Here is a 27797-nt window from a genome sequence, read left to right as displayed (position 1 = left end):
ACATGGCACCGTGCACACATGGTGCACAGTGCAGCATTATCCCAGCAGCCATCTGAACAGGGAAAACATCTGCATTTCCTCCTGTTTACATAGCTATAATTTCTCCTCCGTGAGGGAATTAGGTGCCCCATCCGCATCAGCGCTGGCCAGTGCAGAGCTCTCCTCAGGAAGGCATTTTTCTCTAAGAACAAAAGCTGCTTTGAGAGCTGAACTTGAAGCCATTCTGCCCACAGCGTACTTCGGTGAGGTTTAAAAAAAAAAAAAAGAAAGAAAAAAGTCTGCTCTGCTACAGCTTTGTTTTCTTATTTTAAAGCAATGTTTACAGATTGGTGCACACACACCAGAGGGTGAACAAAGCGGAGTGCCCAGCTCTAAGTACAGCTCAACACCACAAAAATAATGGTAAGCCAATGTTTAGGCACTCGCAGCACCAACACGCATTACACGTGGGTTCATCCCTTCTGCTGTGCATGACTTGGCCCCACAACGCATATTTCGCATCAGCTCTGCCCTGACTTTGTTCACACTGAGCCCTTGTAAGAAGATCAACAAGTTCTTAGTAGGATACAAACTTGCTGACACAACAGAGCCCACGCAAGCCACAATTTAACTCTGTGTCCTCAGCTGGCCACATTTTTCTAGAGGAATTCCAGCTCCCGCAAGCCTTCAGAAAAGCAGGAGACTAACTAGTAAGAGTCTGCAACAGCTCTCTTGGTCACGCTATTTTCTTCTATTTATTCTTTTTTCCCCCCTGAAAGGTTTCCATGTGACAGAATAGTTATTCTGCAACTGACACCACTGAAATACACAACTTTGCATACATTACCCGCTATGGTACAGCACGGAGATATTTCAGGCCAGCTTAAAATAAACTGGCTGGAGCACAAGCAATGGGGCTGGATGGAACAAGGCAGAGCTCTGCCACAGCTCCATCACTCCAGCAGAGACCAGCAGCACCTGGCACAGCCCGCAGGACCGGCAGGTTGGACCCATGCCCTCCTCTGAATCCTGCATCACTGCTGCACTGGCCGTGGGTGCAGCAGAATAAGGTCTTAATGTACCTAAAAGGGTGATTTACTGCTACTGGGGGGAAGAAGAAAAATGTGTGTTTCTCCACATCGTTCCAGCCCAGGAAATTTCACTCTCAGGACAGTCCACCCTTCTAGGATACAAAAATTGCAACAACTGGGAAAACAGGAAGATGAGATGAGAATCAAATTAGGCATCTGTGAGAGAAAAGGGCTTTAGAGTTGTGGCAATAGCTTTGAATATTAGCAACTGTTTTGCAAAACATTCTACATCCTCAGCTCTTTAGCCAGAGTGAATATATGCAAAACATCCTTAAAACTGCAAAAATTAGAGAGGGTTGGGGATGAAACCCCAGACAATGCAGGCAATATCTGAGCTCCAGAGAGTTAAAAGCCTGAACGTAGAGTTTAGTTCCAAAGCAGCAGCCCACGCTCAATTCCTGACCGCACCAAGCTCTCCCCAGATGCAGGGCTCAGCTCTTTCTGGTTGTAAAGCACTTCCTAAGCATTGCCTTCACACCACCACCTAAACAACTCATACACTCGTGTGCTCAGTGCATGTTTTCTGATCCGCAAGACCAGGATTTCCTGAAGTGTGCTCAGAAAAGAGACCATATGGGAGAGGATTTCTTTCCACACGCCTGACCTAATTTAATTTTCAGTTGCTTCTGTATTTTAATAATTTTTATGCTTCAGTTCAATTTTTAATTCTGCTCCTTTCCCCACTCAAGAAAGCAATCTAGGAAGGGTAAGTCCAGCAAAGACTCACAATTTATTACAGAGGCTTACTTAAAAGAAAAACAGCCTCAATGGATTAATGTATTTCCTTTCCCACAGCTTTTCCATTTAAACCATAACTGTGCATATTTACCGCAGCGTTGCCATCTGCCATTGGCAGTGAGCTGATGCATCGTGCACGGGGACAGCAGCCAGGCGGGACACCCATCCTCCTCAACATGGTGAAAAGGCACTGCTGACCAGCAGAGGAACTCAAGTCTTGGTTGTCCCTGCCATTTATCCCAATCATCAGTCACATTTCAACAGAAAATGCTTAGGAATTAAAACCCTAGTGGCTCATCGTCAAAAGGTTTAGTCAAGCACCATGGGCAGATTTGCTCTCTTCTTAGAAGCTCTTCATAGCCGACGCAGTGGGAAAAGAAATGGCCTTGTATGAAAGGCTGTACAACCAACCAACAAAAGTGGAGGGACCCGCTTTTGGCAAGGTCAAACTGAGTCCACATAGCTGTTAGAGTTTATCTTTTGAATCCAGTCCTTTCAGCAGAAGTATATATAAACATGCACATTTGACAAGACGGGAAGTGTTACTGATAGGTAAGTTGAGTAAATGACACTGTATTCACCTTTAACTTAAACTTGGAGTCCAGAGATTCCTGGAAGGAATCAGCTTGCCACACTGTCACACCAAAGTGACAAACTCATCCACTGCAGCCGTATCAGTTCACCCAATAGCTTGATGACTTCTTTGTAACCTTATCTCCAGCCTGAGCAAACCAGTCCAAACTGAAGAAAGCTCCTGCCCAAACTGAAGAAAGGACATAAAAGCTGTAAGTTGCTTCCACAGTTAACTCGCAGAAAAGGAGATGCTTCTCTCCTTTTTTGGGTCTACTTTTTTTTTTTTCCTTAAATGTCATTCTACTAGTAGCAAGCCAAGACTGCAATTTCGACACTGACACCAGAAGTTCACTAGTTTCAATAGAGTTTCACTCCTTGTAGCTCTTCCTCATTTCCTTTCTAGCGCTTTCTGCAGAATTAGGAAGAGCCTCCAAATGAGCACGCAACAGGCTGAGACGTGCAGCATCAAAACAAGACACAGCTGTCTGAACATCTTAAGGAGGCCACTGACATCCTGATGGCCCTGAAAGGCTGAAACAGGTCTTCAGTCTACTGGGAAATAGGGCTGCTGCCACATCAAACAGCAGCAATATAGCCAGAAAGGGATAACAGAATTCCCAGTGAAATCCACACAAAGTGGAATGTTGACTTCTAGAGGTTTGGGTGACTTGGTCACCTGCTTCAAAGGCCAACAGCCAAGCTTTGTGAGGCAGATGCTTATACACTAGGAAACTCAACTAAACCTATCAGTTTGCAGTGCAGGAACCACCAAAAGCACGCAACCCCAGATACCATCAACAAGGCTTTGCACTCAAAGCTGTAGCTTGAACATAAGAAGTCCTTCCCTACCCCCAGCACCACGAGACATCCAGACAGGTGACTTTTCCTTGGAGCTTTTCCCATCAATGACCCATATCGATTCTCTCCATGCTCATTTAGAAGGAAAATAAACGAAAGAGTAAGCCTTCTTAACCCTCTGCAATAAAGCTCATTCATTCCCATCTCACACTGAGATTCCCACGTGCAGCACACTAGTCTCATCTGTCATCAAGCTGCAAGAAAAGTCCGCTGTTCTCCACAGGCTAGGAGGTAAGAAAATGACTTTTGGTCAAGAGGGTCAGATGATACAGCAATCTCATCCTGGAATTTCATAAGAAATATCAGCCATTGCTGTTCATAAACACAAGCCTGATGTGGCTATATTCAGTTACAGGCAGAGCAGGATAATTAAATAGCTCACAATATGGAAGAGCTAAAGCATGTGCAATCTTATTTATGTTCTCTGCACCTGTGTTTTCTATGGTTTAAATTCTAATATGATCTTTTAAACTGCACTCAGGGAGTATCCCAGTTCATTCAATGAGAGAGAGAGTAAGAAGTTCTATTTTTAAGCAACATGCAAACGAAAAAGGGGTGCATCATACTGCAGAGCTTTTCCAGTAGCCAAATATACATCGGGAAATTGCTATTGAATAGTTTACAATTTAAATCATTTAAATGGTCTGGAGGCAATCAGAGTATTCCCAAGCTGCTGTGCACGGCTGTTTGGCTTGGCTGTGAGACTCCTTTCCTTTGTTCTCCCCACGTTTGTTGTCCCTTCCGTCGTGCTTCAACTCGCATTACTCAGTTCGCAGCACTACGGAAACCTCCCGTGCTCATCTTTCAAACCAGACTCCAAACCCTCCCGGAGAAAAGAAACCACACAATCCTTGTTAAAGCTCTCTAATCCTTAGCAAAGTCTTTGAGGTAAAGGCAAACCCTCCCGCTCCATCTGCACGGCAGCACCGAGACTTCTCAGCTGCGGCACAACCCAGCGACAGCGGCACCGATAGCACAGCAGGACGGCTGCACCGTGCCCCATCAGGGACACCCAGAGCACGCAGCAAGGTGGGTACACAGAGGGATCAAGGCAGCAGCCATCCTTCTTCCCTGTGTCGACAGATTGCTCCTGCCCTAAATACTGTGCGGGAGAGCACTGGCGGCCTCGCGCCATCACTTAGCTCTCCTTTCACTTTCTGCGCGCATTTTAACGGCATCCAGTAACAATTATTGCATTATCTGTAATTTCAGCCCTTATTTTCTTATCCTTCACAAATCTTATAGGAGTTAATGGGTACTTCCCAGCTATTTTTGCTTTATATATCCCTGAGAAAAAAAGCATCTATAATCAGTTTGGATATAGAACTCAAACTTCTCAGAAAGATAGGTTCAAGTCTATAGCTCCAAAAATCTTAGTCTACAAAAAAAAAAGATCTATAGAAGGAAGATGAGACTGAATGATCTGTGTCCACACAGGGATTCCTGAGGTATGTAACCGTTCTGTTTTACCATTCAGTTTTAAAGGGCATGTAGGACACAGCCCTGCTTGTGTTGAGAATGCTTTCCCCTAAACTTAAAGGGCATACCTGGCTCTGTGAGAGGACAGATTTACAAAGAGTCCTTTCCAGATAACTCATCCAAAGGGAAACAAAAAGTTTCAATCGCTGTTTACAATTTTCACAGAGTTGAATGAGACCTTTAAATGTTATCTACTCCAATTTCTTTAATTTGTAAATGCAACACCAAAATCACTATAAGAATTCAAGCCAATCACCAGTTGACTTGTGCATTATAATACGTGGCCTGATGATTGTTAATGTTATTTAGGTATTATTCATTCTATATATTCCCTCAACACTCTAAAAATGCATATACATTAAATAATTATTTGACATGAAAGGCACATATTTTTCAACTGCTGTACTACGCTGATATTTAACTACAACATCAAAATGCTTTTGCATTTGTTACCTGTATCATTTAGACAAGATTGAAGACAGTGAGGATTTCAATTTACGCCAGCATAAATACACTTCACTTCAAAGAAACAGCAGTCACGTCTCAGCATAACTCCCCACAGCCTCATGAACCCCTCATCCCATTAATTCCTTGGAATGCCTTCCCCCACCCCCGGGCTGTCATCTTGCCCTGAGCCTCACAGAACAGAAATACACGACAGTTACTTAAAAATGTACTTTGAAAATATTTGACTGAAAAAGGACAAAAGCCTGCTGGTTCATGCTTAGTTACTGTTGTTTCAAAATCAAGTTGCCGCTTTTGCAATTTTGGGTTTGTTTCGTTTTGTTTGGTTGGTTTTTTAACAGAAACCACTAATTTACTTCCACAGAAGTAACCCACGGAGGGTGACACAGCATGAAGACAGTCAGAAGTGAAGACAAGCTGCCATTCAGATTAACACAACTGTTCTCGTCACCAGGACTTCCCTCCCACCAGCTGATTTCAAAGCCTTCTCCATCGAAAATATACTCTGCCTCTTGAGAAGCAGCCCTCTAGCAGTCCTCTCTCTACTCAGGATGATGGAGTTTCAGCATTTGCAGATTGCTGTTAGCTGCAGCCAGCCCAGCCGACACATCAACTCTACTTCAGTTTGTTACAATTTTAAGATTCCCTGTGTAGGAGACTTAATGCAAGAGAGGAAACTGAAGGTTCCTTTGTAGGAATTGCAGATTTCTTCCATAAGAATCACAGTTTAAAAGTTCTGAGCACATCATCCAAAGCTGTACTCCTGAACAAGCAGAGGAATCTCGCTGACCACAAAAAGCCCCAAACCACAAATATCCTTAATGCTTGGGATTTGCCATAAAAATGAAACAAGAGCTAAAGCACTCCACTGCCTCCTGCTCGGCACGGCACCTCCCCAGCACACGCTTCATTTCCACATTGAGAACATGCAATGCCTCAGAAAGCTTTACACGCCTTACACACCAGAAGTGCATACACAAAGCTCACCTACGAGTTTCAAGAACGTATCATTACAACTGCAGCTGTCACCTTCCCATCCGACACCCTTCCTCCAAGATTTAATGTTCCAGAAGCACAGATGGCTGTAATCATTTTTTTTTTTTCATTAGGACTACATCATAAAAAACATTGCAAAACACATTCTGAACAAGGGTATTTATTTCTATATTAAAAATACTGCACACATTAATACGCAGTTAGCTGGGTGCTCATTTAAATGAAACTTGAAGGCAGAACTGTGTAACACGCTTTTATTACTATTGCTCCTAATGTCTAGAAACATGAGAGTCAGTGCATGGCATCTCACTGCCAACAAAACCAAAGAGATAAAGCAATAACAGATGCCCAACAAATCTTCCTGACAGGATTTGCAGATACGTAAGAAAGCTTTAATCAAATTAAGCATCGCTACTTTTTGGGAATTAATGATTGAATTCACTAACTAGCAGCATTTTTAGCTGAAAATAAAGGTGAATAATCAATGAGAAAGTCTAGAGAAAGAATTCCTTTTGCAATCTGTCCACCAAAGTCCAAATTTTACATTCTCCATTCACCAGCAATCTGCACAACTCTGGCACTGCACTCTGCTAAGGGTTGGTTGGTACAGTGATGCACCTGAGCTACTCTCAGTGCACATTGCAAGAGGAATGCACAGCTGTTTCAGGCACAACTTGTTTCTGTTACATACACTCTGTCTCACCAAAATCAGCTCAACCAGAAGTCAGCAAACCAAATTAAAGGCTTAAGCATAATGCACCCACTTACAAAATTCTGACTGGATACTGGAAGGAACTGAAAATTACAAGACTTTTGAGACTACAAATACAAAAACCAGGCTAAGTAACATCCCAGAATTATTAAACGTGTTTTTACAAAGGAGAACTACTCTGTTCCGCCTTTAGGGTGCAGAACCCAGAACCTTCCACAGATAATCAGCCCTAACACCAGGCTCCCACGCTACTCAGAAGCCCTGACAGCACAGCGCCCACCAAAAACCAGCCCAGAGAGCAGCTCCCAGTGCCTGGAACTCCCAGGTGCTCCCCCAGCCATGTCAGCCACACAGATGTGCTGCATTTTTACCCCTCCCCACATCCTGTTCTCTAAAGCAGATGCGGGGGGCTCCTGGGACTCTGACAGACAAACCTTTGTTCACTCTTGATTGGAGGGCGTCCAAGCATTCTTCTAAAGAAAATGGGGTTTCTATATTTCAATTGTGCTGCAAAGGAAGAAAATCACCAATTCCCCTGGTTTTTCCAGCTGCCGGCATTACCAGCACCTACCCAGGTCCAGCACTTGGTATGTTTTCAGGTTAGTTTTGTTGGTTTTCTCTTTTAACACCTATACATTAAATATAAACAAACTTCCATCAATATAACAGCTCCAGGGTTTAAGGTCTGTTGATGAGAACTACTTGTGGAACAGCGTGAAAAGCCCATTGCTGGAAGAGGTCATGCACCTTGCAACTGTTTGGAGTAGTAAGAATGAATACATTTATTGCTTTAACAGGATTTCTGAAACTGCACACTTTGTTTACTTATGAGTCTATGTTATTTACAGTCAACTTCTTTCCACTGCATATACTGCTCCAAAGCACATGATTCTCAAGAAAGGTCGCTGTTTCCCATTTACACTAGTATCCCCTGAAGCCACTGTTGAGACTTAACATGTAGATAAACTTCCTTGTCCCAACAAGGAGATATTTGAACTCTTGTGAAAAGGAATAATGTACAGCTGAAACGCCTTGCCAGGCTTGCAGATGAGCTGCCTGCAGCAGTCATGGCAGAACTGGGAGGTTCATCTCACAGCGCAGTCACTCCAGGCTTTTGGCACAAAATGCTGCACCAGCAACAAGGCTGGGGCATTCTCTTTGCCACTCCACTTATAGGGAAACATTATCTTTAAAATTCAGAGCAAATATGAGCAGTAAAACCTGCTTAAAAAAAATAATACAAAGCCACAGCTGGTATAGCTTTCAGTCCAGATGAAAAAAAAAAAGATAGAAAAACATGTATCTTAGTAAAGAACAGCAAAGTGCCCTTAAGGAATCAACGCATTCAGCACTGTTCCTGTGCTCTGCTGTGTCACCCAGGTGATAAACAAAGAGCAGAAAGCCAGGTTTTGGTATGATTAAAAGTCACCACGACAAGCAATAACATATGGAACACAGGATGCTGTAGGGGCTAAGCTGTACCTATTCCCGAACATTCTGGCTGAGGATAGGTTGCTTAAGAAAGAAATCCCAGCTCTCTGGTGGAAATGCCCAGAGAATCTGATGGGGACCAAAGGATCTCATTGTGCCATGTATTTCTTTTCTTTTTTGCTTTTCCCCTGTGTGTGCATGACATGTTCAAGAGAGGTGAACAGCACTAAGAAAAGCTAAATTCCCTCTGTACGGCAATTTGGCATATCCTTAACCAAATACAAGCCAGTGTACAAACAGACAGTACACTTTTTAGCAGGTAAATGTTTCCACATTTATGTATGCAGCCCTAGGAGTCACCAGGAATTAATCTGCAACTGAAATCCACAGAATCAGTGTTTCAGAGCACTAGTCTCTGCTGCTAGATTCATACGCTTTTATAGGAACATTTAAGAAATCCACATAGGAAGAACCATAAACAGTCATGACAAGGGCTGGCCGGGTTGTGCGATTGTTTTATTATTGTTTACTTTAAAAAAAGTAGAATTGCGTGCACCTAATACAGGAGTAATGCTCCTGGAAATGACTGCAACAACAAATAATGGTAATAAACAAAATACAACAACATTTTCAACATCGTCACTCCAGGAACAGAGGGATTGTCAGATTGAGATTTATTTTGAGTTTTTAATAATATCCCTGTTTTTCAAGCAAATCTGTAACAGACAAATTATCTCTTCAGGTTTAAATTGAGGAACATCATCAGCTCCCCTTACTAAATTTTAATAGTCAGTAGAAAAATGCATAAATTCACACAGTAAGTCCTGCTGAAGTTCTGCAAGTAGGTCTTTAGGGGACCACATACAGGTTAAACACTTGTATTGGGTATAATGATTCCTTTCCTTTGCTACCTCCCTGCCCAGCAAAAAAAAAAAAAAAAAATGCTGTTACCATACCAAGGAGACCAAAGGCAGAGGGAAAACGGCTGTTCTGCCAAAACCATCCATCAGATTTACCCAAAGTCTTACACACAACCCCTTAAAAGATTTTTAAAGTTGATTCTCCTGATTTGCTGTACAAAATTGAAGACTGTTTATTGCTGTTGATTTGTTTGCATTATTTTGCTCAGCTTTTAAATTCCAACATAAAAAAGCCAATTAGAACCCACAGTTTTTCAGTTATGCAGATGTGAGATGTGTATTACTAACAGACCAGCACAAACAAAACAACTCTGCAGTTAAGCTGCTCTGCTCTTCCAGCACTGCAGCATCCAGGAATAAGGGGCAATGCCACACTGAGACATTAAGAAGTTAACAAAAAGTTGATTGAACAACGTGAACAATAAACCCCACTTGATTAAAATATTCCGAAATGAACCCAAAAAAAAAAAACACACACTTAACCTGAAAGTTGACTTTAGAAAAACAGATAAAAGAACAAGCATGCATAATATTTAATACTTGCAAATTGTTTCTTATTATTTAACTCATGCATTTAGCACATCCCTGTTTAACAAAGCCAGGTGAAAGTGACAGGCTTTTCCATGATCTGCTGTTCCCCCTGGCAGAGCTATCATCTTGCACCCCCAAACTGCCTAAGCCTTGTTAGGAACTTTAATGAGCATCCTTAAAAATAGAAAGAATTTACATAACTTCTCCTATCTAAGCATTTTAAATAGCAGCACTATCATGCAGCCATCCCAGGTCCCAGGAGGGACAAAGATATGTTGTCAACAAAGAAAAGACAGAGATAACGTCTTCAGAGCTCACCCCCTGACCTGACAAAATCCAGGGCCTGAGATTGGCCTCCATGTTGAAGATAGACCATCTGAAAGCAGCAGCAAACACTCCCGCCGTTATCTCGCACTTCCTTGTTTTGCAGACCGCACGGAGCACTTCATACAATGGCATCTGAATCTGCCGTAACCCATTTGAGAATGACTTCTGTGAAGCGCATGTGATATAAAGCACATTTCTCAAGGGCAACAGGAACAATGAAGAGAAACAAACTCTGCTGTGAACCCTTTCTGCTGGAAGCATAATGCACAGGCACAAGGGAAGCATAGATGTTGTCTTTACAAAGGCCACCACCACTCCGTTCACAAGAATTAAAAATCAAACACACATCTGCCTTTTGCTAGTCCACACAATACTATCACCCTCTGGAAGCAGAGATACCTCTTACCAACCAGCTAGCAGCCGCACACAGCAGTAACATATCCTACCGCTCTTTGTTTTTATGGACGTACAAAAGTATTATTAATTTCTAACCGCAACTCAAAATAATTGCAACAAACCACCACCCCTGAATTAAATACACTACCTTTTTTGATCCATTATCTTTGCTGTTTCTCCTCGTGCTGACTGAAGCTCAGCGGTTCCCCATGTCCTTGCTGAGCGCCCACTGAAGTCTGCAGGGTTCTACTGAGCGCTGACCGAGCCGGGGCAGCTTTAGCCTCCACCAGCAGGAAGCCCGGAGATAAGCGCTGCCCTATGGAAAGTTTATCTTTTGAAAGGGAACAAGAGGCTGGAACTGAAGGCTGAGACAGTAAGTAAGGTAACTATTTAGTAAAGCCTGTAGATGAATTATGTAGTACGTGCGTTGACAGAGACAGTCACTAGATGCCACCAATTACTAATAAATTCATTTCAACGAACAGGTTTTAGACCCAAACTTCTCCACCGCAGATTTTTAGTATTTTGTAACAAAACTAAGGATACCAGCTTCTGATGTACTCAGTTTTGTTAATAGAAAGCAGGTATCTGCTGTTGCTGAGATGACAGCCTTCTTTGCAAAACAGTAGAACAAATACTTTTCCTTTTTAAGGCTGCCTTACATAAGAAATTTTTTTTCTTCCCCAAGAAAAATCTCTGATTTCATTTAAAAATAGCACATTCTATCTCTGGATTCTATAAGCTGAGCACATACTAGTCTTTTTCCAAGATTATTCCATAAAGAATCTCCAAGATGTTTCTGAAATTCACATTCTGAAGCCAGGCTCTACAGACACCCCTGAAGTTGCAGCTCGTTTAGGAATTGTGCGCTGTGACAAGAGCGCGTGGCTGTGTGAAGACCTTCTCACCCTAAGGAGTGTTGAAGGATGGCTTTAAAAATTGCACACGAGGAACAAAAAGTTAAACTCATCCCCTTGCATTTTACTCTTCCCAAAATGAAATACTGATATTTAATAGAAAACTTTAGAAATAACTAATATTTATCTTTAAAAACCTTCAGGTTCAGTAAAATTCTAAGGGATTAAACAGAGAGAAAAAAGTCCTTAAATCCCAGGCTAAACACCATCCACCTACAGTTAATGAAAGGAGAGGTATTACTTAGCAGCAACTCGCTACTCACAACTGACAACGTCTCAGTGAAAAGTATAACACAACTTAATAAAGCAGCAGCTGAAATCAGTGTTTTCCCACAAAATCTGTTCCCTAGTGCACGTTCCCTCTTAATTAAAATATCTTCACAAATTTTCTAAGCCTGGTTTACCAAATAAAAAACGCTCAACGTGAAACACTACAAAAAAAAAAACAACACTGTTTTTCCTGCAAGCGCTCTGAAAAAATAATTCCAATGAGCACTGTGGAGATTCAGAGACGGCTGAACAGCTTTGTCTCATGTATGTTCAGCTTGCAGCAGTGACAAGTTTGACCTACCAGTCTCCCATCTGGAGACTTCATTTGCCACAAAAGCAAATTCCCGCTTTAGCAACACAGTTTATGTTTTGAGGTTGGCTTTGTTTGTTTGTTCCCTCTGCCATACGATCTTCTTGATGATATACAGAGGAAAATGTGCTTTCCTTCTATATACGTACATATAAGCAACAACGTAAAAGAGCAATTTAAAATAAGAATAATCCAATATTTCTCAGAAGATAACAGCTACTTGAATTTGTATTTCTGTTTAACACATCAGAAGAACGAACGCACATTTTTCAAGAGCAGAAATACAGTTAAGGGAGCTACAATATGCACTAACATGAGACTTGTGCTTAACGCTCAGCACCAAAACAGAAAATATCCAGTTACAGCAAAGTTTCCTGCCACGCAACATGTTGTTGCTGGCTGACAGAGAACCGCACAGCTTCACCCATACCATCCCCACCAGCTCTTCCCGCAGCTCTCCTTCCCACCCAACCACCCTACTGGAGCTCTGCACACAGCAGTGCAGCTCAGCTACTGCCACACAGCAGCTCAGCAGCACCGCTCGGTAATCCCATCTATGATTTCTGCCAATAATTACATTTCTCTCTGCAAGATGCACGAGCAATTAAGCAGACTGTGGATTGTGTTTTGGTTTTGTTCTGCTTTTTAACCCTGAAACCCTACGCATTCTGTGCACTGCGAGTTTGTTCCCACTCCTCCCTGCTGCAATTTGGATCTCTGTCAAAGTAAACACATAGAGGGATATCAGATAATTTATCTATTTGTCACATGACATCTTCATAAAAGCTTCCACCTTTAAACAGAAAAAGTGATGGAGCAAAGCAAGCAATTTACGCAGAACTGCTTTGTAGTTTTCTGTGTATCCTTCCAACAGAAGTTACTGATTGACATAACTAATTTAAACACACGCAGACCCAAGGAGACAACCATTGCATGCACTCCAGCGCTGTCGATGAACAAAAAATTACCTAGCAGGGACTTATTAGAAACTGGGGGCTGACATGAGAGGAACAACATAATTAAGAATTTTAAATGAATATTTGCAACATTAAAAAATACATATCTTCCTGTACCTGAATAATTTTTAATCTAACATCATTATACAATCACCTCGTACTACTATTGTAACCAGACAGTGACATGAAGAGATATTAACCATAAAGAACTTACTTTAAACAGCCAGATTTACCCCCCAAAGATATATTTCTCTTAAAATTAGGAGGAGTGTAAATACCACAAAAACCACGAGGAGTCACATCTCTCCAGCACTACTTTGAGTGGCATTCATGCCGGCTCTGCCACCTGAAGCCGTGACAGATTTAAAAGCTGTTCTGATACATCAAAAATTGAACTCAGAACATCTTAATAAACATCTCAAGTTTCTACAACGAATAGCGTCTCACGGGCTCAATAGTTATGGGCTGAGTGTAACTTGGCACTTAAGGCTGTGAGACACACAGTGTGCTGAGTGCTCTGCTGCACAAATATCCTTCAGGACACGATTTCAGCTGGTCTTATATAAGCTCTTTAAAGTATAGGAAAGGGTCACTTCTCCCTGGAAAGTAATGTCTTTCACAGCCTCTCTCCCCTTTATCAACAGAATACTGTAAAAATATAAGAGACCGCATCAGGCTAGAAAGCTGTTCTTAATAACACTTTTCAGGCCTTTGATAAGTGTTACATTCCCAGAATAAAAAGTTCTCTAGGCTCTTTTAGGCTGAATTTCCATTCCCACCTCCTTAACCCATGGCAACATGTCAGATTTCTGAGCAGAAACCTGCCCAGGTGCGAAAGCTGCTGTGACTGCATGGCATTTCCTGCCAATGAGTCAAAGTAATGGATATTTCTTCCTTATATTCCATCTGTAGGGTATCGTTGGCGAGTTCTTACACGAAAAGGTGAAAACCTCTGCTCACTTGGTGAGAAACTAGGGATCTGGGAGATTGTGATGGGAAGGAAAAGCTGTGCAGTAGAGGAGGAATGAGAGAAGAGCTGGAAGAGAAGTGTAGAAGTGTCATCCCTTTTCCCCTCCTTTGTCCCCATCACTGCAGAGCCTGTTTTCTACACACTCGTTATAGAAGACAACAAAAGAGACAAAGAGGCTGCATAATGCTGAGCAACACAGCCACCCCAAGGACTTGGAAGAGCAATGAATTAGGAGAGAGCTCATTACAGTTTCTATCTTCAGTTTCCAAAAGCTGCAGTCATGAATTCTGTTTTACACATCAAGCCTTACAAATCAGACTGGCAAAGCACATTATCACCACCAGTATCTCAGCGAGCAAAGACAGCCTGAGTCAATGCACAGGACTGGGCTGCACAACTGTGAGCAGCCACTGGTAACTGTAAAATGAGAAATGCACCATGTAAACCTCTCCTCTTTCCTTCCTTCCATACAAGAGGATGTTTTGAGGCTCAACTGTGGAACTCTCCAGAGACATGATAAAGGGAAAGCACAAAAAGAGCCCAGCAACACCGTGCAGGATAAAAACATATGAAGCCACTCAGTAAAACAGTATCACAGGCAAGCATGGCATAACCACTGAAACAATGACTGCATTAGAAGCTGCTCTTCTTTGCAGAACACTATTCAGCTCCAGTTCTAAGCCTCTCCATCCAAGAGGAGCCTTCTCAGTGACCAACCACACCCACGGCAGCCTACAGCAGCTGCTCCATGGATGATGAGACCATTGCAAGACATTCAACCTATTTCAGAAAGTTTTCTCATCCTTTCCAAAAGCTAGTTAATACCATATATTTCTGTCTTACTTCTCCCTCCATCCCATTTTCCTAGGCTTAACTAAAGGGTAGGAGAGCTTAAAGTAGTGCCTAGAAAACCTACTCTTTAGGACAACTGCCAGTGGACTGAAACTTCCCACCACAGCCCTAATCTCCCTTAAAGACTTCTTGGATACGAGTTCAAGTAAGAAGTCCTACACAGCTGGATGCCGGGATGTACCAGGAGCTTTTACTCCCCAAATCCTGCCTCTGCACGGCAAGGCTGCACCTGTCCCAGTGCAGCACCCCGGCGCCTTCGATTAATGCTGAGAAAATCCTGAGCTAAGAACCTACTTAAATTTGATGGGTTTGCCATTCAAATCATGGTGTGCAAGCCTAGTAAGAGCACCAGTTAGTAAACAACAGCATTGCACAAACATTAAATGAGTAGAATTATGAGCAACCACAAGCTGCAATCAAGTTGAACTTTATCACCGTGCCCACACAACTAGTGGCGCTGGTTTTATTTTAGATCATTGCAAACAACAACAAATAAACATTCCTCCTGCTTCTCCAAAGAGCAGGAAAGGAATTATGGAGTGCTACAAGAGAAACTCACAACTGAACAGATGTAAAGTACATTACAGCCCTTACAAAAATGGATTTAATTTCCCAAAGCGTAGCTTGGGGTAGCTAATTCAAGTTGCATACCTAGTTCTCCAAGAGCTTCGAGAAGCAATTAATCTTCTTGCATTCACCAATGAGCTTTCTGGTAATCTGCAGTTTTCATAATGTAATAAAGAACATTTGAATTAACCAGCCATTGTCATAATAGCCTGTTGATCCTGTAATGGTCTCTTGGTTACTTATTGGGTACGGACAGAGCAAAACCAGATAGCGCTGACTGCATCACATTCTGCCATCTGGAAAATATTACAAGATAATCACTAACACTGTGAAGTCTCCTGAATCCATTCTTCATATACAGTACAGCCATCTGAGCTCCAGAAAGAGCATCTGAAGAGTGATTTGCAAAATATGTTACTGAAATCCTAAGTAGGATATTCTTTTAAATAAAACCCATATCTAAGTACAGATTTAAATTTCAGCTTAAATCCTTAACCAGATACTTACTGATGTAAATCTCTGCTGATAAATTGTCCTGCTAAATCCATTCTTGTGGTGGATTACTTAGCTCAGAGAAACAATAATGGGAATCTAGTTTTTCAGTACTAAAGGCGATTTGAAGATTCCTCAGTGACTGGTTAGCAACTTCTATTCGGTATGAAGTGGGATTCATGAGCATCTGAAAGCAATGCAGGAATTTAAGCCAACGTTCCCAATCATCCAGTGAGTGGTGGGAGATGGCAGCAAATGGAGCCCCAGGGGCTCAGGCTTGCCACAGGGCTGATAGGTGCAGGAACAGTCGCTCACAGGCAGCTGCTGAAGACAAATACTGCCTAAAGAACCCACCAGAAAACTGTGCAACAGCCCAACATTGTGTTTTGCACAATCAGAGTTGCCTTTAATATGGCCCACCTTCCCTGCCAGAAACGCCCAGCACTGCCCGTTATTTGGGCCCACGCTGAGCACGCATCAGAGGAGAGGCCGACATGCTCCTGCCAGCAGGCAGCCAGCACCACTTCTGTCATGTGCAGCACAGTTCACACAGCAGCACCTTGATCCACTTCTGTGAGCCTCGCTGCAGGGCTGAAAGCCAGTGTAGGTGAGCAATATGCAGCTGAGAAGATCCCTCACACTCCACGCAGTGCTGTTTTGGTGTTTCCCTCCCCCCCCCTCCCCCAGACAACACCAAGCCCTGACAAGGCAATCTATACAGAGCTCAAGAAACAATCTCTCTGAACTGGCTTTCCCATACAGCCATTCCCATCTTACTCTCAAGCATTTGGTATTCAAGCGGATACACGACAAGGGTATTATCACATCAAGAAAATATCTACATACATACGTAAATACAAGCACTCTATATAAAGCCATGAATCATAGAAACATTAAGGTTGGAAAGACCTCTAGAATCACAAAGCTCAACTGTTGTCAACCCACCCCCACCATGCCCACTGACCACATTCCTCTACACTTCTTTAACACCTCCAGGGACAGCAACCCCCCTCACTGGGCAGCCTCTGCCAGTGTCTCGCTGCTCTTATGGAGAATAAACTTCTCCTAACACCCAACCTGAGCCTCCCCTGGCACTTCATTACTTCTTGTCCTACTGATGTTCTCAGCAGCTGAACTCTTCTATAGTCCTCAATATTCAAATGATCAGGTCATGATAATCTAATCACAAATTTATTACCAATGTGGTAAAATCCATAGAGGGAATATGTGATGGCAATTACACAGTGCAATGGGTCATGCAATGATCTGAAATCTCAACCAACAGAAAAGCCAAAGAACGGGGGGAATTTTGAACAGTTTGACTTTGGCCATTTTTGAAACGTCTTAAAAAATATAAGAACAGTTACTATGATATTAACATCTGTGCTGTCATCAAATGATAGAATCATTAAGGTTGAAGAAGACTACCAAAAATCATTCTTTGATCCACACTGCCCCCCAGGATATGTTAAGAAACCACTGGGCCTTTTGGACAATATAATTTGCTGTTTAATAACAATAATTGCATATTATAATATACGTAATAATTATAACATTACAACGTTATTGTAATGCAGCTCACAAACAGTGGGAGAACAATTTTTGGAGGACACAGCAGCTATGTAGGAAAGCACTCAAGTACTTGTATGTTGGAAGAAGATTAGCAACATAAATATCTATAGTGAATGTTCGCTGAAACAGGAGTTACTTAAAATAAAACTGCATAGAAGTACACAAACACACCCATAGCAAAAAAAACATGTACATTAGAAATATACATTTAAGTATTACATATCTATCAGTAATGTTGAGATGCTTTCAATTCCATCCATGCAATACACAACACAACCAAGTTCTTCAGTTTGTTTTTCCTCTGGCACTGCTATCAGATGATATGACAGGACTCTGTGTTATTTTTTGTACACTCCAGTTAACACCACTTTTACGAGCTGGCTCTTCAGTTTTATTATCCACTAAATTTCACATACCATAGTTTGAAGCAAAAAAAAAAAAAAGGATTATTCTTTGAATAAAGTCTACTATTCAAACTACTTAAAGCAACAGTACAAAGTAAACAAGAACTTATTTTCCCCTAAATTCAAAATAACTGTTTTGCTCAACGAATATACCTGTCAGAGTTTTGTCTGCAGCCTTCAAACAAACACGCAAGTCCTCAAACTACTAAAAAAAAAGAAATACAGCCCTGCGCTCCCCAGTAATTTAATCCAATCTATTGAAAAGGATGCTAGTAAATTTAGTGTCTGCTTTAAAATGAGATAAAGGTTGCAAGATATTTTTAAGCAGATGTAACAATCACATAATTGTTCACTTGGTCCTGTTGACAAATGTACTTTTCAGACTGTTTAAAGGTATGATCAGCAATTCTACCAGACTCACACTATATTCATACATTTCTCTTTCCCTTTCAATACTCTTCAATTTTAAAGGTAGCAGTTTACATTTAACAGATGAGTGCTACTAAATCAAAAGCTTTCCAAATTTCCTACTGTGGATAAACATACATATAATGGCTGCTTGCCCAAAACTGGAAGCCATGAGCGTTTATTGTTGTCAAATGTTTCCTTTCCAATGACAAAAACAATGTTCCAGAGGACAAATTTTGCAGACTCTATTTCAAGTGCAGAAATACATGTACACAGCTAAAAACTCACTGACACTGTCAGGATTTAGGCACTTCTGAAGCAATGGGGCTTCAGTAAATCAGCACAAGAAGGGGCATTTACAAAAACAAAACAAAAGAACAGAATACTGAAAACTGAGCAGAAGATGACATAGACAAAGATGACAGCAGTAAGAATTTTGTGGATATTGCCAATGCAGCATTTGTAGTACTGGAAATACTGGACTGCAGCCTACAGTGGGTGAGCAAAAAAAAGAACTATGACTTTAATTAGTCATTTAATTAGACAACAATTCTCATCATTGCTTAGGTGAATGTCATGTCTATATTTAACTCTTAAAACACAACTTTTCATTTCTCAAATAATCATGCAACTTGCCTGTAGGTTAGAGGTATATACATTTCTTTACAAGATGATCAATCAGAAGTCAAGAACAGGCAACAGGACAGGATGGAGCAAGAAGGGTAATGGCTAGAAGGATTTACAAAAGAGATGGTTCTCCAAGAGTTTTATGGAGGGTGGGTGGAAGCTTAGAACAAGCTGGTGGGCCAGCTGTTCCAACACAGAGATTGGTATGGGAAGATGAGTCCAACAGACCAGACTGGCTCCAGATCTGCATTACTTAACATCAGTGTCTAGCTATCCAACTCTACTGCCACCAAGCACATGAATAGCTTGTTTCTCCAAACTATTGCATCACGAATAGAATGTTTCTCACCAGCAACACAAACACACTGTCATCCAACAATCACGCATGTGAAATCTCAGGTATTTTCTGGTCAGTAAAGAGGGAGATACAGAGAAAAATGTCAACCAGATGAACAGCATGTGGGGTTTGACTGGAGAGATGTAACCAACCTTACTGCTGTCCCCAGGCACCAGCTGCCCTGAAGGCAGCCTGCAGCCAATGGTCTACTCATCTGTCAGAGGTAAGGCTCAATAGAGATTCCCACATCCAAAACCCTGGAGTATTTGGACACCAAAGGTAACACTGCTCAGAGCTTACCAGCTCATCCAGCTTTGGATCACTACTGACATGACAGAGTGGTGCCTGATGACTGCTTGACCATCACATAGGATGTCTGATGACACAGCTGCTCCACTGACAAAAGCAAAGAAATGAGGCTGAGAAAGACAAATCATACGTCTCTCCATTTTGAACTCTGCTTGCTATTAATGGTCCCAAAAAGAGGATGCAGAGAAACAAACGCTCTCAAGCGTCCCTCTCATCATGAAAGAGGCTGGTTCTGAAGAAGTAACACTACTCTGGGTACAAGAGAAACCCACACGTACAGCCTGCACACATCAAATATCTGACAGACCGAGAAATTCAGGAACAGACAGCACAGGGACAGACAGACGCCCTTTTCCTATGTACCACTAAGTGCAGTGACAGATTCTTAGCATAGCAGGATGGTGCATTACGGGTAACACAGGGAATGCCTTGGAGGAGGAAAGCACACCCTCTGCAGGCTGAAACGAGTCTGGAGAATGTGATTTCTGCGAGCAAAGAACACCCGATCTCATTATAAAGGCATTTGTGATAGAGTCACTGAAACAAAGGAAGATGAATTCCACATACCCAACTTAGTGCAAAAGTGTGTCAAATCCATGATTCATGAGAGGCTCCACTGCTCGTCCTGCACTGGGGTCACATCACCCCTTCCCCCCAAACACAAAAGAAAAAGCATATAAACAAAGTTGATAGAAGTAGTTGATAGAAGTTATATAGAACAGAAGATGAAAGAACAAAAGTGTAACAAAATATTTGCAGCAGTCACATCATTTATTATTAAGATCAAATAAAAATTATTAATTTGAGGTATGTAGTTGTTTTTTTTCAAGCTGGGCTTCTCTGTGATATTACCCCCCCCAAAAAAAAAAATCAAAGAACAGACACAGAAAAGCATTATTTATTTGCTATTCTTTCTAACACATCCAAATAGATCTCCAGCATTTACCATAAGGCCTCCATTGCCATAAAAGCTACAGAACTACAAATTGAGCACAACATTAACAAGCACCCACCACCTAAAGAAAAAGATGCACTTTTCCAGCACATCCACAGAAAAGATGAATATAATTATAGCTCAGCAATTTGAGAAAAGGATATTTTGAATAAGTAGGTAATTAAGTTAAGAGAGGTCTAAAGAAAGATTTCACACTCACATTCATACGTTGAAGCAGTTTAAAAATAGAGAGCAAGAACTGCCTGACTTCACCTTTTAATTTTAGCTGGGTGATGAGCTGGGCCCAAAGACAGAAATGCACAGCAGGATTTTTTCTCAGCAAAGTGCCCTTCGTATCTTTATGTGAAGGAAGTGCAGTATGCTCTATTAATAACCAGCCATAGCCCGAGATAAGTCTAGGCAGCTCTTCAATCAGGAAAACATTCTGTTTTGTTTCTCCAAACCATTCATACTCTCAAAGACGTACACACAAGCTGAGAACCTCCCAGCTACCCTGGTCGCTTCGCAGTTCAATCCCACTTGGGAAAAGACACTGTTTTCCTATCAGTCATCTTTTGCAATGATTAAAATAGTAAATGGGCCACTTTTTCTCCCATGAGGATAAAAGAGAGGCTGAGTTTGCACCTGGAGATCATTTTAAATTTATTTTTATTTTAATTAATAGCTGGAAAAGAAAATGTCAATACCAACTAGACAAAAGCTACACTGAAGGGGGCAGGAGGGGAAGAGGCTGCTTGACGTAATGCCAGCATAATGCCCAGACTCCTCCAAGGAGTTGAGAGAAGTACGTAGGCTTTCCACCACATAAAGATGGATTCTTCTTTGAGATATGCCTCCCTCACACCTCTCACTTTCCCAGTATCAGCTATTAGCCTACCTCACACAGTGGTGCTCCCCAGTAGCAGCCCATACAACGCTGCTTGAGCCTGGCAAATCATCATGATGAGGCAGGGCTGAAAGCCCTTTTCTGATCAGTAGCATCACACAAAACTTCTCTGACCTTCAGGGAATGGTGGAAATGGTACTGGAGGATAACCAGCACTTAAATTATTTTGTCAGTGTGTTCTTGCCAAAGTGACAGCTATCTCAGCAGAGGGTAGATGATTGTCTTACAGCTAAAAACCTAAGTAAAAGCCTGAGTTGACGCTGCAGGGAAAACAAGTCTCCTAAACTCTCCTCTTGCCTTCCATGGTTGCATTCACTCACTTGTATTTTAGACCAACAATCAGCAGCAGGACTCCAGATGTCTCTGGACCTCACACAATTATGCTTATCCTTTTAATTATAATTTCCTGTTTACAGGTGAAGCCTAACTTGTTATAGTGTCAGTGCTGGTCTCTGATTCACACCAGACAGCTCTCCAAGTAAGTACTTCCAAAATTTACTTGCCATGCAGATGAACTGCAAGCTGGTTGAAGTTTGCAACAACACCCTGCAGGCCAGTCACTAAGTGAGCACACCCCACCATCCTTATCTACAGCCCGTTATCTCAGCAAGCTGCCCAAACGCACACTTGCTGCCCGCTGACCGCTGCTCATTCATTCTGTTCTTGATACAAGACAGAGCACACTTACGTAGGTGAGCCTAAGACACAGCATTCTTTTACCCATATTCCTAGTATCTCGTTTCCAATCCTAAAATCGCTGTATTCTTTTTCCACATGCCTACATCAGTCCTCATCCAGCCACATTAGATGTTCCACATTGTTTCAGAAACTTTTTCCATTATGAGATACAGCTGAAAGGCACCGTCTTTCCTCCTGGCTGAAGCATGCTCTGAATTTCATTTCTACAGATGTAATGAGCTCATTTATCACTCTTAGCATTTCTAGTTTAGGTGTCGAATACCAGAACTGTCCCAGGCATCAACAGCAATCCCCACCACAGAACACCTCCCACTCGGCATCTTGCATCAAATGCACTGGAAAGTAAGGACTGAAGAGATGACCAACTCTGTTTCTTTTATTGAAGACCTCTGATCAGGAATGCCTCCTTGCAGGAAAGCTGTCACCTGATATTCTTACTGCTTCTTGTGTGAGCTCAACACGAAGTTTATATAACAAGATCATCACTTGTGTATCAGGACTTATAGTTGCTTACTCTACACTTATCCTAACAAGACCCCAGTCAACAAAGCCTCTGCTTTCTTGCTCAAAGGAGCTTTTAATGTAAATGAAATTTCTTCTTTTCTTGCTCTAACAAAAATCATTTGAAAATTCATTTAAAAGACCGACACTAATTCTTCCTTCTCCCCTTTTCATATATAACTCAGATAATGCCTCTCTGACAGCCCTCTATGCAAAGAAATCAATTACAGGTTTTAGGTATGATTGAATGATCCATCATTTAAGAATGATTGATTTTACATTGCAGATGATCAAGAGATTCACGATCATCCACTAACTAATTTGTATCAGGCTTTTCTAGAAAAGGAAGCAGCTGCCGTTTGGAAGAGTTTGCCTACAGCGATCATCCCCTTCTCCCTTCAGAAAGGTAACACACCAGACTCCACCAAGAGACTAGCACATCCCTGGCAAATGGAGATTTCCAAAAGAAACATACACAGTTTTCATTACTTGCCCAAACACTCAGCCAAACTAGAGCTTATTGCCAGAGCGCATGCAGCTGTATCCAAATCCAAAGCAACAGAAACCCCTCCTCTGGTTTTATTAGGCTGCATAAGAGGCATCCTCCAGAGCATCATAGAGACAGAATTTAGTCCCCGCAGCACTGTTTTTATTACGTGGTCATAGAGCAACGAGCCTGAAGTGGATGTGGTTTCCAAGTCAGCCTCCAGCTGCTACACTGACATCATTACCACAAGTCCCATTACACAAAAGAAACACTGCTGCTGCCCATGTTGGAGAAAAGAGTTCTTTTCTTAGGAGTTCATTCTGGTCACTCCCAGAACTGCCAGCTTTGCTGCAGCTAAGTAAGTAAAATTACCTCAGAGATCTTAATTTAAGAGCTGTCTGCATCAGAGCTACATACAACTCCATCATGGATCAGCTTGAAGAAACACCACTTTCCTGACCCCTTGCTCCCTCCAATGAGCAGGAGCAAGAGGCATGAGTGAGAAGTGATGTGCTCCATGCCTCCTCCAATTCCTGAAATGTCTCAGCTGGGGGTCTGCGTGCCACGACTCACATCCCTGGATGCTCTCTGCCTCGTCCATGAGCAGCAAGCCCTCCTCCCACACTGGGCTCTGCACAAGCTGCCAGCTTGGAATACAACATGGACTGTAGTGTTTGCTTCTAGAGAGGGCTCCCTGGCATCCTGCTAGGAGGTGAGAAAACTAAATATAACAGACTTAAAACTACAATTACTGTAGGGGAGCTTGCCAGAGCTGCTCTGAAGCTCCTAATGGTCTGCTGGGGATTTATGGATCAGCTGTGAAAATGTACTCGCAGCTAAAACTTGCCAATCAAGTCCTCAGCGTCAGATCACTGCTACCAACATTCAGACAATACAGCTTGAAACGGTAGAAGCACCAGAGCCAAAGAGTAGGTCTAAAGTTTTGAAGAAGGGCATAAGAAAAAAAAAAAAATCTATTCTACTACACAGATCAGTAAGAAACATGGGAGGACTCTCCTCCCTTCTGCATGTTTCTTGGTACAAAAGGGCCTTCTGTTCCACAGAGCCAGAGGAGATGACAAAGCAGTGCCAAGTACTGGAACATGCACAGGAGGCAGCACGTTGCACAGACACAGCTACAAATGGCCCTGCCAGGGTCTTGAAAGGGGCTGAGCAGCCACCACTGAGTGGTTTTACACTCCAGAACTCACATCACTAATACATAATATACTAATACACTGCAAACAGGAGGGCAGACCAATACTCCACAGCTCCATGCTCTTTCAGAAGGAAAGCTCCAATGCTGAAACACAAAGACTCTATTATTTTCTTAAATTTCTAACGTATTGGGTGTTTCCTATCAATACTCATTGTGCTAATTGAGTCCATGGAAATTCCCAGTGACCTGGCAAAGAAAAACGAGGCAGTAAATAGTCACGGAGACTTGGGTGATAGGATCTGATCCTCTAAAGCCTTATGCACAAAAATAATCCTCATGCGTATGAATAAGGCTTTGCAAGATCAGTCTCATACTACGTACACTATCAAAGTATGTACACTATATCCAAAGAGCAATTTAAGTCTTACTTACCCAACAAGCAAAATGGATAGAAAAATGGATAGGCCACTTAGGATATTAAATACATTACAAGACAGGTGTTGCCTTGCATAAATAACAAAGTAAAATTAATTATTTCTAGTCCTTGAAAAATTCTATTTTACTTTTTTTTTCCCCTCCCTTCAAGGAAATTGAATCCTTTACTACTTCGTAAAGCAAAAAAAAAACCTCTAAAACATAGGCTATAGGAACAACACCCAGTCTTCTGGAGTTCTACCATAGGTAATGCATTTACATTTCATCGTTAGTCAGTGCTTCTTCATGAGCTGGGAAAAAAAGGTAATATGCAAGTAATATCCAACATGGAACAAAAAATACAAAAGCTGACTTGGATGCAATTACGACAGAGCTTGTATTGCTGTGTTTATATCACTTCAGACCCTACAGATCCATTCATCCACTGCAACGACTGAGGTATCTACAAGCACCATCCCACCAACCGTTGTTTTCCTGCATTACTTATAAATATGTTCACCCCCAGACACATCAGGGACACCCCAAGCACAACACACATCAGAACAGCCTGATGCAAACCTCTCAGGCCATCAAGAGAGAGGCAGTGTTGCTACAAGCTAGAGCAGTGACCTTGAATGAAGAAGTCAATAAAGAGAAGAGCCCAATGGTTGGCTGTTGGTTGGTAGGACAGAAGAAAGCTGTAGGTGACCTTACAAGAATGTGCCATAGTGGGGTACAAATGGATGGTGCAGAGCACACAGCTAACAAGGGTGTGAATATTAGGATGTGTTAGTGGAAGACCTTGGGAGATAAGAGGAGCTTAGGGCAGAAAAATGCTTCACTCCACTTTGCTCATAGTTCTCCCCAGTATTTTAGGAGGGAGGTGCCACCTTTTCTTGAGATCCCCTCCTCACACTGAGTTGTGTATAATCTGCAACAAAGACTTCCTGCGGGGAAGCAGAGGAAATGCAGAACTGCAAACAATGCAAACAGAAGAGAGAGCCATAAGACTCAGTGCAATAAGCTGTACACACCACCAACCTAACAAATCTTCCCCTAAGGGAAAAACACATGAACTGGCAGAGACAGAACCAACATCTCTTACTACAGACGTACTGTGGTCAATTTACTGTTATTTTCCAACTATACAATACACAAAAGCCCACTGAAAAGTATTTATTATCTCTACAAAAGAAACTTCAGCTGTCATGCCACTTCTTGCAGAAATGCTTAGTCTGTTCTGTATTTTGCAAATATAGAGCCACAAGCAAAGATGTGAGAGCAAGTCCTGCACATCTGCAAGGTTCTGTGTGAAGCAGCCCTGCCTCACAGACCCCACCAACCTCTGCATCTCCCTGCTGCAAGAAAAGAGCTGCAATGCACAGAACAGTACTGGACAGCATCACCAACACTCAGTGCAACAAAAGCACAGCTCAATGCCACCCCAGTCCCGCTCACCTCTCATCTGGCCATGCAAAAAGTGAGCATACTGGTTTTCCTGCAGTTCCTCAGATGCACAAGACAAAATATATCATTTGTGGTGCAATTAAGATATATTACATTTCATAAGTTTGCATTAAAAAAAATAAAAGCAGTAAGCTTGCAACAAAAATAATTGCTTTTCTGCAGTCATCATGAAATCCTGATCCCTTAACGAAGCAAACCTTTGCCCCCTTCATGTCACAGAACATGTAGGGCTTTTATTTTGCACTTGTTCTAAACAGGCAAGAGGCATTAGTAAGACAGGCTAGGCTCAACCTGTCAGAATGGGACACATATTAAACGTCTCCAAAACGCAAGAGGCCAGGTTTTCTGCTTTCACCCACTGTGCAAATTGACAGCTTCACAGTGACAGGTCATTAGTGTGACAAAGAGAAAGCAGCTGGGTGTGGAGGGGCAGAGGCTAACAGAGCGATTACATCCTCACACCAACTATAAAATGGTACAAAGAATGGGGGGGGTGTAGGGGAGGGGGTGGAATTCAGGGGAATAAAGCCAGTCTGATAAAGCATCCAGCTGCAAATCTGATTGAAAGATTTAGTTTAAAAATAAATCAAAACAGCACGCTCCTCAGAAACAGCAGATTCCATCCAAAAGGGTATTTTAAAGCAACCAAAATTACTTCACACAAAAACCCAATTCTTGCCCTCTTGAAGGAATTTCCACAGCCCTCTCCAAAGCATAAATGTACTTCTCAAGATCCAATTCCCCCCATTCTGACAGTCCCTGGAAAGTAGATCTGCACCCACCTCTTCTTCCCTTTCTTCCAAGTGGGGCTGGAAAGACTTCAGCACATCCCCACGCCGCAGCCATACCTCAGCTGGATGCACACAGGTTAGCATCAACAAATGCTGATGCAAGGGCCCCAAAAGAACACATTTCCCAGTTTCCCATTGATGGGAACAGCAGGATTAAGTTTTCAATAAGAGAGCAAGATCCAGGCAACTCAGTGACAGCAAAGAGTTCCTCTGCCATATGCTGCATCCCATAAACCACTTACTACATGGTCTCATAGAAGTGGGTTATTTTCATTTTGACCAAAGTTGGCACCACTGCTATCATCTCTGCCCTCACTTAAATATCTAAAATTATTTTGACATTTCTGGGCAACTGTGAGTTTATTGATAACAGACGATAAAAGCCAGACTGCATAGAGATAACAGCACACGTGATGGCACTTCTAAATTATTTTTTCTGATCCATTCCTTTTTTCACCTCTGTAGCCCCTCTTCAACCCCTGAATGCATTTTACTGAGCTTCTGTCCCAACAGGCTGTTGGGTTAAAATAAAGAACAACAACAAAAAAAAATTCCATAAAAATTATTTTAAAAAAGAATAAAGAAACCTGACACTTTCAGTCATTGTGATTTAAAATAAAATACCCATAGAATTAATTTGTCACTGATCTTTAGATAATGCCTTATCTAAGGGACGAGTTATATGTAAATAGATGAGTTTTCAGGGCTCTGTCAGGTGGGGAAAGCAACTCAGGCTGTGGAGATGTACTTTAAAAGGCAAACGAGTAGGGAAAGGCTGGGTCAGTAATACTGAGGAGAGAAACAGTGAAAGCAGTGTTTCTCCCATCATCCCTTTGTTAAGTATCTGCTTTGCCTTTGCCATATATGCCAAACTATTTGCCATGACTAATGTATACAAGGGGAGTACATTCATATTTTATCTCTCCTGAGAGACCTCGTGTTGAGAGAAAA

The 27797-nt window shown here is 42.0% G+C and overlaps 1 protein-coding gene and 1 long non-coding RNA gene across 6 annotated transcripts in view; one reads left to right on the top strand and one right to left on the bottom strand.

Moving 5' to 3' along the window:
• The window catches only part of RBM20 (RNA binding motif protein 20), a 94805-nt gene that overhangs the window by 62408 nt on the left and 4600 nt on the right, over positions 1 to 27797 (bottom strand). Inside the window, exon 1 of one of the 5 annotated variants that reach the window (XM_010714696.3) lies at positions 10645 to 11016. The exons of the other annotated variants lie outside the window; for them this stretch is intronic. Within the exon in view, the coding sequence (XP_010712998.1) occupies positions 10645 to 10658 (14 nt within the window). The 5' untranslated portion in view covers positions 10659 to 11016. Of the gene's footprint in view, positions 1 to 10644; positions 11017 to 27797 lie in introns of those variants that run through there. 5 annotated transcript variants of the gene reach the window in all.
• Positions 1862 to 10636, top strand: LOC104912006. Its single transcript, XR_794349.3, has 3 exons — positions 1862 to 3470; positions 4009 to 4268; positions 5548 to 10636. It is a non-coding gene; the product is annotated as an uncharacterized LOC104912006 (long non-coding RNA).

Source organism: Meleagris gallopavo, chromosome 8, assembly GCF_000146605.3.
Source record: "Meleagris gallopavo isolate NT-WF06-2002-E0010 breed Aviagen turkey brand Nicholas breeding stock chromosome 8, Turkey_5.1, whole genome shotgun sequence".
Classification (NCBI taxonomy): Eukaryota; Metazoa; Chordata; class Aves; order Galliformes; family Phasianidae; genus Meleagris; species Meleagris gallopavo.
This window is presented reverse-complemented; position numbering and strand designations above follow the sequence as displayed.